At 37.9% G+C, this 15,850-nt stretch overlaps 1 protein-coding gene across 3 annotated transcripts in view; it reads right to left on the bottom strand.

The window, feature by feature from the left end:
* Foxj3 (forkhead box J3) overlaps nt 1-15,850 on the bottom strand; it is an 88,338-nt gene that overhangs the window by 31,397 nt on the left and 41,091 nt on the right. For all 3 annotated transcript variants that reach the window (XM_021200546.1, XM_029539773.1, XM_029539774.1), the window contains exon 4: nt 5,558-5,632. In XM_021200546.1, coding sequence (XP_021056205.1) covers nt 5,558-5,632 — 75 coding nt within the window. The remainder of the gene's footprint in view (nt 1-5,557; nt 5,633-15,850) is intronic.

The following is a 15,850-nucleotide window of genomic DNA, read 5'->3' as shown; positions in this document are numbered from 1 at the left end:
TTTTAACTTAAAAGATCTTCAAAAAAGATACGCAAGTGGCCACTAAAAGATTTTTTTTTAAGATTTTAAAAATCAGTGGTGATTAGGATTGTGGGCAAATCAAAACTACAGTAAGATACTGTTTCCCAGCCAAAGTGAAAAGCATCACTAATAATGAATTAGTAGTGGGAAGTCTCTGGCATTGCTGTGAAAATGCAAAGTATCACAGCCACAAGAAATAAGATGAGTATCATCTCCCACTTACCCTGTGACCCAGCAAGCCTTCCTCTCAGTAGTCAAGAGGACTCCAAGAAAAAATGTAGATAAAATTTCCTGGTAGTTTTTCAATGACAGTCCCAAACTGAAAAGACCTCCAAATTGTGTACCAATGAATAAATGGGTTAGCCATTTTTATATTCATAAAATAGAACATGGCCTGATAATAAACAATTAATGGTGAAGAGTAGCCAGCTCTGTAGTAGCCAGCACACACAGTCATATGCCTGACAACTCCATTACTACAAGTTCCCTACCATGAAGAAAACCTATGAAGAGCTCAAAGATCACCATCTAAAGTCAGGTTCGACCAGATTTCATCTGGAATTAAGACAGGACATGTAAAACAGCTCAGGATTCTATTAAGTAAACATCAAGTCACATCAATGACACTTATACAGTAAATACATAGGCACATCCTGCAGCTCCCCCCAACCTGAGAAAGGAACACCATGGCTCAATCTCTATAATCCCAAATAGCAAACTGAAATTTCACAGCTTTCACTCACTGCATTTTTCCAAAAAGCAATCCACTACAAACTTCAAAATGTACTAAAATGAAAGTTAATACCCAAGAGGGGGGAAAAAAACCCTACAACACACAAAAACTCCGCAGTGTTTAACAGAAAAGACCATTATAGTTAATCCATAAACATCAGGAAAATGAGGATTTATAAATAAGGATTTGTAAGATTAATCCTAGCACCTGGGAAAATTTGAGGCAGGAGAACTGATTTGAGTTCTGGGCTAGCCTGAGCAACAGTTAGCATTTATCTCAAAAAATATCTCAATGAGAAACAAGTAATTTAAATGATTTCATTCTCATCATAAAATATGTATTACTTTATATAAAGTACATCTTTGAATAGCAATCCAAAATACCCTGCTTTATCACACGGTAATGTGGCCATTCTTTAATAAGCTTCAGGTTGAAAATGCTATTAATAAACATGTTTATTAACTGATAAGGTAGAAATAGTAATAACTTTTATTCCAGGAAGAACAATTTTGATCCTAAGTAACTAGCAAATCTAAATGGCTAAATCTATAAACCCTATGTTTTAAATAACCCACTGCTAAGCATATGCTCACTGTTGCTGCTCTTCCCTAGCTCTCAATGCACTCCTATTTCAAGAACTTCAGAAATGATACCAGATCCTTTCCATCCCTGACTCCCTCAGTTTTATATCACATGTTAATCTTTCCTTTCTCATTCCCAGTGATACCATTTATAGGTATAAAAATTAACTTTCAGGTTAAATATTGTATAAAACAGATCTAGCAAAAGGGAACACAACAACAAAGTGTTACATTGCAGATGAGAGAAAAGGCAGCTGAGAGGAAACACCTATTATCAATGCTGGCTTTTGATTTTCAAAGAGTTTATTTTTGTATATGTGTGCATACATGCCAGAGGTTGCCCACGGAGGCCAGAAGAGAGTTGGAATTATTTAATAGACAGTTGTGAGCCACCAGACTTGAGTGCTAGAAACTGAACTCAGTTCCCCTGCAAAAAAAGAAGCATTGCGGAGCAATCTCTCCAACCTTCTGTTGTTGTTTAAACAAAGCATCTCACTTTACAGCTCAGGCTGACCTCAACCTCCTAAGTGCTGGAAGCATAGGTGCATGCCACCATACCCAGCTACCCTTGGCTCTCACATCTCAGTGTGTCTAATTACTGGTGTGACATTCATAACTGACCTTTGCCTTGACATTTGCTCACTGGGACTAATCCATTTCTTTACTTTTGGACCTTATGATTAATTCCTTTAATCACCGACTCACCTGAACTTTGTCTGTTCAGACTGCTTATTCAACTAAACTTAATTATGTCCTATGCCCAGATGGCAATCAGAGCTCTTAACTACTATGATTTAAAACCTACTAAGTCTACTCCCTCCCCACCTTGACTCAATGGTTTTCTCCACTGTGGTAACTAACGGTGGTTTGGGAAAGCTTCTTAAGTACCATTATTAAATAATGTTATTTTTATAATTATATTAATTACATATTAAATATATAAAACAAAACCAATTAAACCCAAGCTTAACCAACATGTTGGCCTCCTCTCAAGGAAGACAGATATAATGAAAAAAGCACTCCACTATAAACCAGGAAACCAAGTGAACCTCACTTGTTCAGCACTCACTCTAAGGCTCTGTGCTGGTTATAGACTATTTGGAAAGAGGGGGAGCAACATAGATGGAAAGTTCTGTTGCCGCTAAAATAGCATAGCCTCTGCCATTGATTGACCTTAAAAATCCAAGTCAAAGAAACAGGTGGAACTGGGGGCTGGAAAGAGACACTCCTAATGATAAACTGAAGAGCTGGTTGCAGCTTTTCATGAAGTATTCTTCTCTGGTTTATTCTAGTCTTCTGCAACCATTAAGAAAATATGACCAGAATAGCTGTCTCTAACTCCAAAGTGATCATGTACAAGTATATCGGACCTAATTATCTCTTGTATAAAGTGGGGTGACACCAAGATTTCCAAAACAAAATGGTAGGTTTTCCCCCCCTTCCAACCAAATTCTTATTCGAATATCATAAAGAGATAGAAAAGATGGTTCAAAGGTTAAGAGCACTGGCTAACCATGGTAACAGATTTATATGCAAATAAACACATATACACAAAATAAACTATATAGCAAATAAAAGTAACTTTATTCACATAATATATTATTTATAAGATCAAATTTACAACATCAACTTCTAACCATAATCATAAGAACAATGCTACTATTCAACCCTAGCTTTGAGATCCCAATTGGAAGCAATTCTATTATTATAAACCTAGTTTGTAAAATTAAATAAATTAGTGAGAATGATTAGGTTTGTTGAATACAAAACATTAAAACTAGAGACAAATGGTAAAAGCTGAAAGCTCATACTTCTCAGTATTCACTTTTAAACAGATTCTTTTTAACGTTGTATGTGTATATGTGCATGTGTATGGGTTTTTGCACATGAGTGTAGGTGCTTGTGGAGGCCAGAAGAGGGCACTGGATCCCCTATGGGTGAGTGTGAGCTGCCTATTACAGGTGCTAGGAACCAAACTCAGGTCCCCTGCAAGAGTAGTACTTTAACAAGAGAGACATTTTTCCAGTTCCTCTGTACTTTAACTACATACTGAGATAAATGTAAGTCCAAAGGATAATTGCAAAATTAAATTTGTCTTTTCAACATCTACCTTACTCCAGGACACCACTTAATTAAAGAAGGAAAGTGTTTTATCTTCTGTACAAAACTGGCAGCCAAGTGTTTAATTGCCTTTGAACTGGTTACTATTTAAATAGTTAGAAAACAAGGTATTAATTTTAGTGAGTATCTACTCCCTCTACAAGTAACACTAAGCAAGACAGCACATGCTTGCAATTCCAGCACTAGGGAGGTAGAGGCCTGCTGTTAAGTTCAAACATAAAAACAAGCAAATTCTTAAGTTAAATCAGAATAAAATATTTATAAAAATCAAACTAGTGCCTTCAAAGATTTAAATGATTTCTCGTCTTTTAAAAAACAGTTTTCAGGGCTAGAGAGATGGCTCAGTGGTTTAGAGCACTGACTGGTCTTCCAGAGGTCCTGAGTTCAATTCCCAGCAACCACATGATGGTTCACAACTATCTATAATGGGATCTGATGCCTTCTTCTGGTGTGTCTGAATACAGTGTGCTCATATACATTAAATAAATAAATACTACAAAAATTGTTGGGTGTAGTCATACATGATTTTAAACCCCAGCACTGGGGAAGGGAGGCAGATCTTTGTAAATTTGAGGCCAAACTGATCCACATAGCAGGTTCTAGGCCAGCCAGGGCTATAGGAAAAACCTGTCTTTTTAAAAAAAAAGAAAAAATGTAAAGGACATTGAAAAAATAACTAGTTCTTTTTAAGGCAAACCTACCTCAAAGGAAAAGAATTTCCTTATCAATTCCTATTCACAGTGTTGAGTTAAGAGCATGAGTGAAGAGTTCATGGACTATTAGAATACTACATTCAATCTTAACAAAAGCCTCCAGGAGAACAAACCCTCTAAAGTGCCATGGAACAACACCACGTCTGGGCTTCAAGAAGAAATGCATAGCCCTCCATGCCATAGTGGTCTTGAAGAAGATATAGTATGCTCATCAACAAGGGTGCCTCCTCACTGCCAGTGACCTCTGTGCAAGTAACTGGGCTTCACAGTGAACGAGATACACATGATCCTCACCCTCAAAAGTTTAGATTCTGTAGTAACTACTGAAGAGTGATGACTGGGGTGCTGAGTCAGCATTTCTGAAAGACTGCTGGCTGCTTTGTGAAAGATCTTGTAAACAGAAGCAGCAAACCCTAAAGCAGAGACCAGGCAGGGGCTGCTATAGCATGACGGTGACTACGGTGAAAGAAAACAAGCTTCAGTGGAGCACCAAAGCTCAATGTCCCAGGACAAGCATTAACAAGCCAACAGGAGGAGACAGAAAGAAAGGGATCATGTGAAAGACATGCTTACGAAACCTAATGGTGATATCTTCTCAGTAAGCTATAAATGAGCTAAACTACAACTGAAATGACAAGAGTAAATGGAAAAACAATCACCTAACCACTGAAATAAGAATGGGATCTGACCAACAGGCACAAGCATCTCAGACCAATTCTAGCAACTGATGTTGACAACCACCTATATGATCCAATCTAACAATCTAAGCTTTAGGAAAGAACTGACTGTATGTACAAGCTGTAGCTACATTGTTGCTGAGCTTCTTAAACCGAGATTCTCTGAAACTAGAATGCTATCAGGAGATAATAAACAACTCTTGAGGACTGCATAGAAATGAGTGTTTACTTCATTAGAGCACTTTCCTCCTTGTCAAGTACATGGCTCCACCCCAGATCGTAACAGCCCACCATATTTTCTGACAAGCAACTCAACATCAGATTAGATTCCATACACAACACTAAGAACACCAAGCAAAAACTGGGTAAAACAAGGCAAACTAACAATGACAAGCTCTAACTGACTTCTTTATCACTTTAAAGGAGCCTTCAAGCTGGGGGTGATGGCAAAGCATTTAATTGTAGCAGTCAGGAGGCAAAGGCGGGCAGATCTCTGTGAATTCCAGGACAGCCAGGGATACAGTGAAGCCCTGTCTAAAAAAAAAAAAAAAAAGTCAACCAACCAACCGCTGGTCCTTACTTCCCACATATCACCTAAGTGTAGACAAGAGTACTTGCTGCTTCACATTACCTCCTTACCAAAGAACTAGAGACGGTCTTGACTCATATGTGTCCAGAGATAGAGCACTACAATTTAAGAAAATGTCCTACCTTTCCGGGATCATCCTTGGACCGAGGCACTTTAAGGAAACATTTGTTCAGTGACAGATTATGTCGTATGGAATTCTGAAATTAAAGAAGAAAACCATTGTTGGGTCAGTGGACTATGAAAAAACCTGATCCATCTTTAAAAACAAAAAAAGAAACCTACATATTTCTATGAATTAGTATACAGTTACAAATAGAGCCAACTTGTAAAATAAGCTCCAGGGACTGGGATGATGGTTCAGCAGGTAAGCGTGCTTGCTGCACCTGTAGAGTTTATATCTCAGCACTGACATCAGGCAGCTCACAACCAACTGTAATTCTACCTTCAGGAGATCCTACACCCTGTTCTGGTCTCTAAGAGAACTTATTCCTACATACGCATACCTACACAGATTCACATACCTACTTATATATTTAAAGTAAATATATAAATGAACTTCAAGGTTAAAGCTTTCTGGTTTTCAACTAGGCATAGCATATAGTAACTTGAAAATAACTTATTGGGGAGCTGGTGAGATGGCTCAGCGGGTAAGAGCACCCGACTGCTCTTCCAAAGGTACAGAGTTCAAATCCCAGCAACCACATGGTGACTCACAACCATCCTTAACAAGATCTGACTCTCCTTCTTCTGGAGTGTCTGAAGACAGCTACAGTGTACTTACATAATAAATAAATCTTTAAAAAAAAAGAAAGAAAAGAAGTTATTGGAATACTCAATTCCCAGCAGATTCAATAATGATATATGTTTGGCTTTTAATTGTTTAAGAACTTTAATTATGCAAAAATATGCCTATGATGCAATGCTAAACAGTAAGTATCAAACACAAAATTGTACATTGTGTGTAAGATTTATTTTCTATGAGCAGGTATTTTATCTGCACGTATGTCTGTACACCACATGCATGCATACCAAGCTAGAAGAGGGTATCCTGAAACTGGAGTTACAGACAGTGCTGAGCCACCATGTAGGTACTGGGAACTGAACCCAGGTCCTCTTGAAGAATACTAAGTGTTCTTAACCTCTGGGTCATAATTTCAACCCCTTAACTGTGGTTATTTACATGTTTATTTACTCTTGAAAATAAATCAGAATGCCAAATGTCAGAAGTTACCCTAAATAGGCTTTTAGGTAATAACTATGCTCTTCTTTTTACTTTCCTGCACGGTCCAAATGGCTTAAGGTACAAGTGTTACCACTTTGTTTTTGTTTTGTTTTGTTCTGTTTTGTGTTTTGTTTTTTGTTTTTCGAGACAGGGTTTCTCTGTATAGCCCTGGCTGGCCTTGACCAGACTATCCTCAAACTCAGAAATCCACCTGCCTCTGCCTCTGCCTCTCTGCCTCTGCCTCTGCCTCCCAGGTGCTGGGATTAAAGGCATGGCCAGCAAGTGGTACCACTGTTAAGTGAGTTTCTTAAAGTGTTAAATGCCAGGAATATATAGCACAACATGAGGGAGAATATTTGCTTTGCATGTGCAAGTCAGATTTACTCCCCAGCACTATACCAAAACAAAGTTTAAAAATGCTGCTGTACTGTTGGTCAACTCAGAATCAAAAGGTTGTAGGAGAAAATCTATCCTATGGTAGATACACATTTCAGAACTTTAAATGAATTAGACAAATACAGATACCATTTAAATAATACTGGGGCATTCACAAACAGCTAGAGCCATCTTGGAATAATGTTTTCTGGAAAAGATAAACACACACCAGTTTACCTATATCCAGATGAACAGAGGCCCTTTCACCTTTAAAAGTTATTTTTTCACTGAATAGGTAATTTTTAAAGAGATATATAGAAGAGAACAGTGTAAATATTTATTCATGTGTACATGGTTATGCATGAGCGAAGGTCAGAGGATAACTTGTGGCAGTCAGTCTCTCACTGTCATATAGGTCCCAGAAATGGAAGTCAGGTCAACAAGCTTGGTAGGTTAAGTGTTTTTATCCACTGAGCCATCTCACAGACCCACAAAGCCCTTCAGAGTCATTTTTGAAAAGAGGATAAGAGAAAGCGTAACAGATATATTCATGGATAGAAGTGTCATAATGAATCCTGTAATACACACTGAAAAAAATGAAAAAAAAAATCATTTTTTCTGAAACAAAAACAAACTCCAGTACTGTATTACAAAGGCATATAGAAACAAGGTTCTATTTTTAACAACAACAACAAAACTACATGAAAAGATACTGGGTTATTAAAACAAGAGGAAGAAGACATCAAGGTGGAAGGGGGTCTGGCAAGGGGAAGAATCTGGAATGGACAACATTAGGAAATAGTTAACTGTCAAAGACTAAAGAGTAGAGAGATAAAACTGCTGAGTACACAAGTCCAGGAGAAGATCTTAATTTCTCGACACAGCAAAAAAGAACCACTAAACTAATTTAGGTGACAGGAAAGTGCCTTTGGGACCTGAAGTGTTCATGAAAAAATAGGACTGGACTACAACTGTTAACAGAAAATATCCCAAAAACCTGTTTCCCAATTAAAGACTCCAAAATCCACTCATAAGTAACCTATCTGTTTACCCTCAAATGGCCACATATTTAGTAGAGAGAGGCTCCAACTGCATTTAACCACTACTTAAATGGTATCTTTGGGGATCATATTTTTTGGCATAATATCTATTTTATTTTAATGTCTACTCATTAAAATAAAGAGTTCTTAGCCCTAAAGGGGATATCAATCCTATTCCATCCCTGAAGGCTCAGGGATCTATGCAGAAGAGGAGCAAAAAGATTCTAAGAGTCAAAGAGGCAGTAAATGACTTAAGGAAATGTTTTCTAGAGACAAGTAGATACATGCAGCATACATGAACTCACAGAGATTGTGACAGCATGCACAAGAAGACAACAGCCCAGCAAGAAAGGGGATAGTAAGGAGTAGACCACCTACTAACTTCCCGTAGATTTTTAAAAAGCACAAGTATTTAAATATCAGGTGAGGGCAGCAAAATCTCTCCTCCATAGCACTCTGGCAAGGCTTCATTACTTCCGGAGGAAAAATGGAAATGAACACTTGCCAGGACAAAGGCAACAATCTACGACTACTACAGGAAAAAGCAGATGCAAAATCCTTTTCTTTGCAAAATCTGGGAGAAGTATAAGCTGCTGCCCTGAACCCTAAGAACTGACACTGATACCGTATAGCTATGTCTACCACCATCTCAGAAAGAAGCTGAGTCTCCGCTCCCATCCAAAATCAACCACAGTTGCAAGGCAACTCTGGCTTGAATTAGCAGAACACAGGGGCATGGGTGTGTTTCAACCTTAACAATGCCCCCTCCCCCTCCCCTAGAAGATAAAAGAATCCCTCAGATGAGCTTATAAATAAAAGACTAGAAAAAAAACTTCAGAAACTTGAGGACAGAACAGCAACTGTTCTGCACACAGAACTAGCATGTACCTATAGACTTGAGACAAACAGAAAAAAATTCTTAGAAGATTCCTGGACAGAGAAAAAAACAGAAGGAAAACATCGTACAAAACAACACAAGGCATCAACCTGCACAACACAAAAATGTCAAAGAACAACAAGAAAAAGTTAAAAGCAAACAAGCAACAGCAACAAAAAACATACTCCAGGGCTTACTTAGCTCAGTGGTAAGAGTGCTTTGTGCCATGCATTCGCTGACCCTAGGACAGCTCTCAACATGCACATGTGCAAGAGCACGAACACCCCCCCCCCGCATCCCCTCCCCGAATTGGGGCCTGTGGAATCGACTTATAATCTTAGCATTTAGACAGAAGGATCAGGAAAACAATGCCCACCCAGGTTATAGGCTATTGCAAAAAATAAGGGTGCGAGGTGCAGTACTACTACGTTAAAATGAACTATGTTAAAATGTACTATGTAGTTAAATGCTAAATGTAGTTAAAATGCTAAAAAACCAAAGGGACCCAGGCGTGGTGGCACAAGCCTTTAATCCCAGCACTCCGGAGGCAGCGGCAGGTGGATTTCTGAGTTTGAGGCCAGCCTGGTCTACAAAGTGAGTTCCAGGACAGCCAGGGCTACACAGAGAAACCCTGTCTCAAAAAAAAAACAAACAAACAAAGGGAAGACATCCTAAAGGCAACTTTGAGAGAAAAAAGAACTACAAAATAAAAAGTACCAGAAATGGTTTTAAAAAGTGAAAAGTACATTTTAGAAGATTTTTAAAGTCCTTGTGTCTAAAGAAAGCATAGTAGTTGATTTTAAAACTGAGTATACAGATAAAAGTAATGTAGAGCAGCAAGATGACCCAGCAGGAAAAGACACCTGTGGCATATGACAGAAGAATATTGTACTGTACTGTACAAGACGGATGGCTGAGTTCACTCCCAAAACACAAGGTACTGACTCCTGAAACTTATCCTCTAGCCCCCATACCCATGCCTACATTCTCTATATCTTTTTCTTACCAAAAAAAAAAAAAAAAAAAAAAAGTCAAGTGAGATAGCTCAGCAGCAAGCCTGACAGCCTACATCTGACCACTGGAGCCCACAGAGAAGCAACTTCACAAAGTTATCTTCTGACCATTGTGCACACAAACACAATACATCAAATTTTATATGTTAAAGTAAAATGTATAAAGGTACTAGAAGAATTCAATTTCTTAAGTTTTTACATACATAACATAGCCTAATACTATATAGTGGTAGGTTGTAATTAAAGACATTCCATTTTGTGTCCTCTTAAAATTCCTGTGTTGAAATCTAATTTCAACGAGGTACTATTTGGGGTAAGGCTACTGAAAGAATAGATCATGAATGGAACTCAAGAAAAGGACTTAGTGCCTAAAAAAAGGCCCCAGGGAGCTCATTTGCTTCACAAGACAGCCTCCATGAGCTGGACTTCCCACCTTCAAGACTTTTGAGCAATGTTTGTTATGTGTAAACCACTTCGTCTACTTTGGGGTTTATTTGTTGTGTTTACAAAAGCAGCTTGAATGAACTCTAACAGATGAATATAGTAAAACCTTACAATAATTTCCAAAAGGGAAGAAAAGAAACGCAATTGTAAAATGTAGATGATATGAAATCAAATGTTGAATCCAAAGCTCAGAACACAGGTAAAATCAAAGACCTGCCAAACAAACTAGATTTCATCCACCCATCTTAATACTGAAATGTAAAACCTCCAGATGGTCAAGCTCAGGCATAAGGGCATAGACCTGCTGTCCCAACAGAGGCAGGAAAAACATGATTTTGAAGCCAACCTTGGCTACAAATAAATAAGGTTAAAGGAAAAAAGGAAGAGGAGGAGGAAGAAGGAGGAGAAAGGGGAGAAGAGGAGGAAGAAAGAATAGTCCAGAAGAGACTCAACCCCTCAATGAAAAAAATGAGCTTCTATATGATCTTCCTCCCATTCAGAAAGCCTTCGTTTTGGAAATTCTCATGTTTCTGCTCCATCCTTTCTTCATTTCTGTTCCTGCTGTCCAGTCAATCTTATCTACCACTATGGCTTCAGTGACTAATTGTGATACTTAATCTAGATCTCCCTACAGACCCTTCCCAAGTGCCCACTGAGCCTCTCCCCTCCTCCAGAATCAGCTTTTCCTAGAAGCTCTGGCTGACTTTCCCTAGGTTCTTTACAGATTTCTCATCATAATTACACATGTTTAACAGGTTTCCTATTCCACATTGTATTCTTTATCCCCCCACCCCCCCAGACAGGGTTTCTCTGTGTAGCCCTGGCTGTCCTGGAACTCACTCTATAGACCAGGCTAACCTTGAACTCAGAAATTTGCCTGTCCCTGCCTCCCAAGTGCTGGGATTAAAGGCATGCGCCACCACTGCCCAGCTCCACATTGTATTCTTAAACAAAATAAAATATATACATATACATATACATATACATATACATATACATATACATACACACACACACACACACACACACACACACACACACACACACACATATCACATCACATCACTGCTTCATCTCTGCCAATTCAGGTTTCCCAATCTGGGTGGTATTTATCTCCAATAATGAGAAAAGTCATAGTGATCTGAATGATCTAAGCTGGCCTGGAGAAAACTGGCTTAGGGTAGTAAATAAGTATTGAAGACAAACTGCTTGGCTTTGAAAATCCCACCCCCAAAACAGTTTATCAAAAAACTGAGGGGGGGCTGGTGAGATGGCTCAGTGGGTAAGAGCACCCGACTGCTCTTCCGAAGGTCCGGAGTTCAAATCCCAGCAACCACATGGTGGCTCATAACCATCCGTAACAAGATCTGACGCCCTCTTCTGGAGTGTCTGAAGACAGCTACAGTGTACTTACATATAATAAATAAATAAATAAATAAATCTTAAAAAAAAAAACAAAAAAAAAACTGAAGATATGGGGTTGGGGAGATGGCTCAGCGGTTAAGAGTACTGTCTGTTTTTAACAGAGAACCCAAGTTCAATTCCAAGAAGTACAAAATGCCTCTATTCAAGTAATACTATCAAACAAATCTCCTAAGTAAACGTCATGATTCCTCCGTATATCCCAAGAAAATATGCTATTGTCAGATTGCTCTAGTTAAAAGCTCAGGGGCTGGGGAGGATGTTCAGTGGGTAGTATCTGCTGTACAAACATCAAGACCTGGGTTTAGATCCCCAGCATTCAAATAAAATAGCCAGGTACAGCAGCACACACTTGTAATCCCAGCATTGGAGGCCAAAGAACAGAGGATTCCCAGGGCCTTTCATCCAAACAACCTAAAAAGATTCTGGAGAAGTGACTGTGGAAGACACCTAGACTCCACCTGTACCAGTCCAATCAAGCGTCTTTGTACATCCATGCACACATCAGTTTCTTCAATGTGATTAGGCATGATTACTTACTTATACTTAGTTTCAAGGGTTCCTTTTTCACTGAATCTTTGTTAATCAAAACCCTAATGCTTTACAGAGTTAATCTTCCTCAGCAAAGTTATTAACATAAAATTTTAATTTCTTTTCCTCTATTTCAGATTATAAGTCAATTATGGAATATTCAGAGTTATCTTTAAAAATGCAATCTCCTTCAATGGACTTACCTAAAAGGGAGTTTTGACTAAATGTTAAGGTTTTATCTGAGCCTTTAATAGTGAATGTGGCCAAGTTTCCTACTTTGGGTGACTACTACATTTCTGAAATAGTTTGTGGCTGCTTTAAAATCTTTTCAAATCTATTCACCATCTATTCAATCAATGCATTCTTCACAAGCTATAAATGCCCTTCCAACTGCCCCAATCTATCCATACCTAAAGAAAGGAAGCAGCAGGACATAGACCTGATTAACAAACCTAAGATAATGGGTGAAAATTTAGAAAAACAAAGACTTCTACAAAGGAGGAAAAAGATCAGTTTTCTTTGGTCTCTCTCCTTTTGTTTTTTTAAGATTTGTTTGTTTGTTTATGTGAGTGCACTGTGCAGAAGAGTACACTGTACACTTCTCAGGTGCAGAAGATACCATAGAAAACATTGATACAACAATCAAAGAAAATGCAAAAGGCAAAAAAACCTCCTAACCCAAAACAGCCAGGAAATCCAGGACACAACGAGAAGACCAAACCTAAGGACAATAGGTATGATTTCCAACTTAAAGGGCCAGTAAATATCTTTAACAAAATTATAGAAGAAAACTTCCCGAACCTAAAGAAAGAGATGCCCATGTAGAAGAAGCTTATAGAACTCCAAATAGACTGGACCAGAAAGAAATTCCTCCTGTCACATAATAAAACACTAAATGCACTAAACAAAGAAAGAATATTAAAAGCAGTAAGGGAAAAAGGTTAAGTAACATATAAAGGCAGACCTATCAGAATTACACCAGACTTCTCTCCAGAGACTATGAAAGCTAGAAGATTCCTGTGTAGATGCCATACAGACCCTAAGAGAACACAAATGCCAACCCAGGCTACTATACCCAGCAAAACTCTCAATTATCATAGACGGAGAAAACAAGATATTCCATGACAAAACCAAATCTTTTTAAAACCAAAACCAGAGATATTCATTCCATGACAAAAACCAAATTACAATATCTTTCCATAAATCCAGCCCTACAAAGGATAATAGAAAACACCAACACAAGGAAGGAAACTACACCCTAGAAAAAGAAAGTAATCTTTCAATAAACCCAAAAGAAGATAGCCACAGAAACATAATTCCACCTCTAACAACAAAAATAACAGGGAGTAACAATCACTTTTCCTTAATATCTCTGGATATTCATATCTCTTAACATCAATGGACTCAACTCCCCAATAAAAAGGCATAGACTAACAGACTACATAATCAGGACCCAGCATTTTGCTACATACAGCAAACGCACCTCAATGACAAAGACAGACACTACCTCAGAGTAAAAGGTTGGAAAACAATTTTCCAAGCAAAAGGTCCCAAGAAACAAGCTGGAATAGTCATTCTAATATCAAACAAAATCGACTCAATAGAAACAGATGTATAAAAGTTGGGGTCATAGACAGAGGTGCATAGCACTTAAAACGAGCAGAATGCATAGAAACAAGCACTTTTCTAGGACTACTTGGCTATTCTGGATCTTTAGTTGTTCCATATCAAATTAAGGATTTTCTTTCTATTTATGTGAAGAATGAGATGAGGATGTTGACTGTGATTTTACTGAATCAATAAAATGTTTTGGTAGGAAGGTCTTTTTTCACAATGTTAATTCTACCAAGCTGTACGCTTGGGAGGTTTCTTAATCTCTTCACACATTTCAAGTTTTTATTGTAGAGGTTTGTTTGTTTTTTTAACCTCTTTTGTTATGTATATTCTAAATATTTTATTTTATTTGAGAAACTGGGAAGAGGAGTGTGTCCATAATTCCTTTCTCAGAATGCTTGTTACACATACGTATTAAGACTGGTAAATTTTATAAGTCAATTATGTATTATAACACTTTGTTGAAATTATTGATAATTTCTACAATTTTTCTAGTCAAATTTTGGGAACATTGGGTATAATATAATCTTCAATTGAAAATTTTAAAAAAAGATGTATGTATGTATGTATGTATGTACATATGTATGTATATGAGTACACTATGGCTGTCTTCAGATGCACCAGAAGAGAGTATCAGATCCCATTACAGATGGCTGTGACCATATGGTTGCTGGGAACTGAACTCAGGGTCTCTGGAAGAACAGCCAGTTCTCTTAACCGCTGAGCCATCTCTCCAGCCCCTGGTGTCTCTGTCTCTCTGTCTCTGTCTCTCTCTGTTCTTGTTTTGTTTCAAACAGTCTTACTGCACAGCTCTAGCTGTCCTGGAATTCAAACTCACTACATAGACCAATACTACACTGACCTTAAAGTCACAGAAATCTACCTGCCTCCAACCTCCCCAGTGCTGGGATCAAAGGCATGTTCTACCACACCCGGCTTTGGTCCCCATATAAATGTTCAGTTATAAATGTTTCTAGGTCGACAAAAAACAAAATTAAAGTGATCAAAGTAAATACTAGGTGTCCAGTGTTTAAAAATTAGTGAAATGAAAAATGTTTAATGATTACTATTTATAATCCCTAAAGATATTGAAGTTCTGCTGGAGGCAAATGGTATCAGAACCTTTCTGGGAATCTTTAGTTTTAGGAACAAAATTCTTTCCCACTTGCTTTCACTCTCAATCCACCCACTATTTCTTAATACATTAGCCACGTACCTTTCAGGTGAGTATTTAATCACTACTTCTAAAGCATTCCAAGCCACAATTTGAGATAATAATCACCAAGACATAACAACAGATTTACAATATATAAGATACTGAGGAGCCAGGAGTGGTGGTGCACACCTTTAATCCCAGCACTTGGGAGGCAGAGGCAGGCAGATTTCTGAGTTCGAGGCCAGCCTGGTCTACAAAGTGAGTTCTAGGACAGCCAGGGCTACCCAGAGAAACCCTGTNTTGAAAANCNAAAAAAAAAAAAAAAAAAGACACACTGAGGACTAGGTTGATGGGGAACATAATCAAAATTTATATACTGTTCCTAGAAATTGAAGCAAGTTCTTTAGCTGGGCTTTCATATATTTTATGATCATTATAATCTGGTTCATCCCAACTTTCCACTAGGAGCTCCTATAATCAAGTGTTTAAGAATACAATTAAAATATCCCTCTAAAACCTCAAAATAAATTGCTATTTCTCTTCCTTAATAGCTTCCTAATAAGTCCTCTTCCTTTTACCCAGTCACTTCAGAATCTTATAGTCTCCATTATTTGTCAGTAGCTACACCCTTTAGAGTTAACAGTTTTTACTAGGCTACAGACAAAATGGATATGATTATGACTTATGCACATTAGCTGTCATCAATGGTGTCAACAATAAA

The sequence above is a fragment of the Mus pahari genome, chromosome 6 (genome assembly GCF_900095145.1).
Source record: "Mus pahari chromosome 6, PAHARI_EIJ_v1.1, whole genome shotgun sequence".
Taxonomy (NCBI): Eukaryota; Metazoa; Chordata; class Mammalia; order Rodentia; family Muridae; genus Mus; species Mus pahari.
This window is presented reverse-complemented; position numbering and strand designations above follow the sequence as displayed.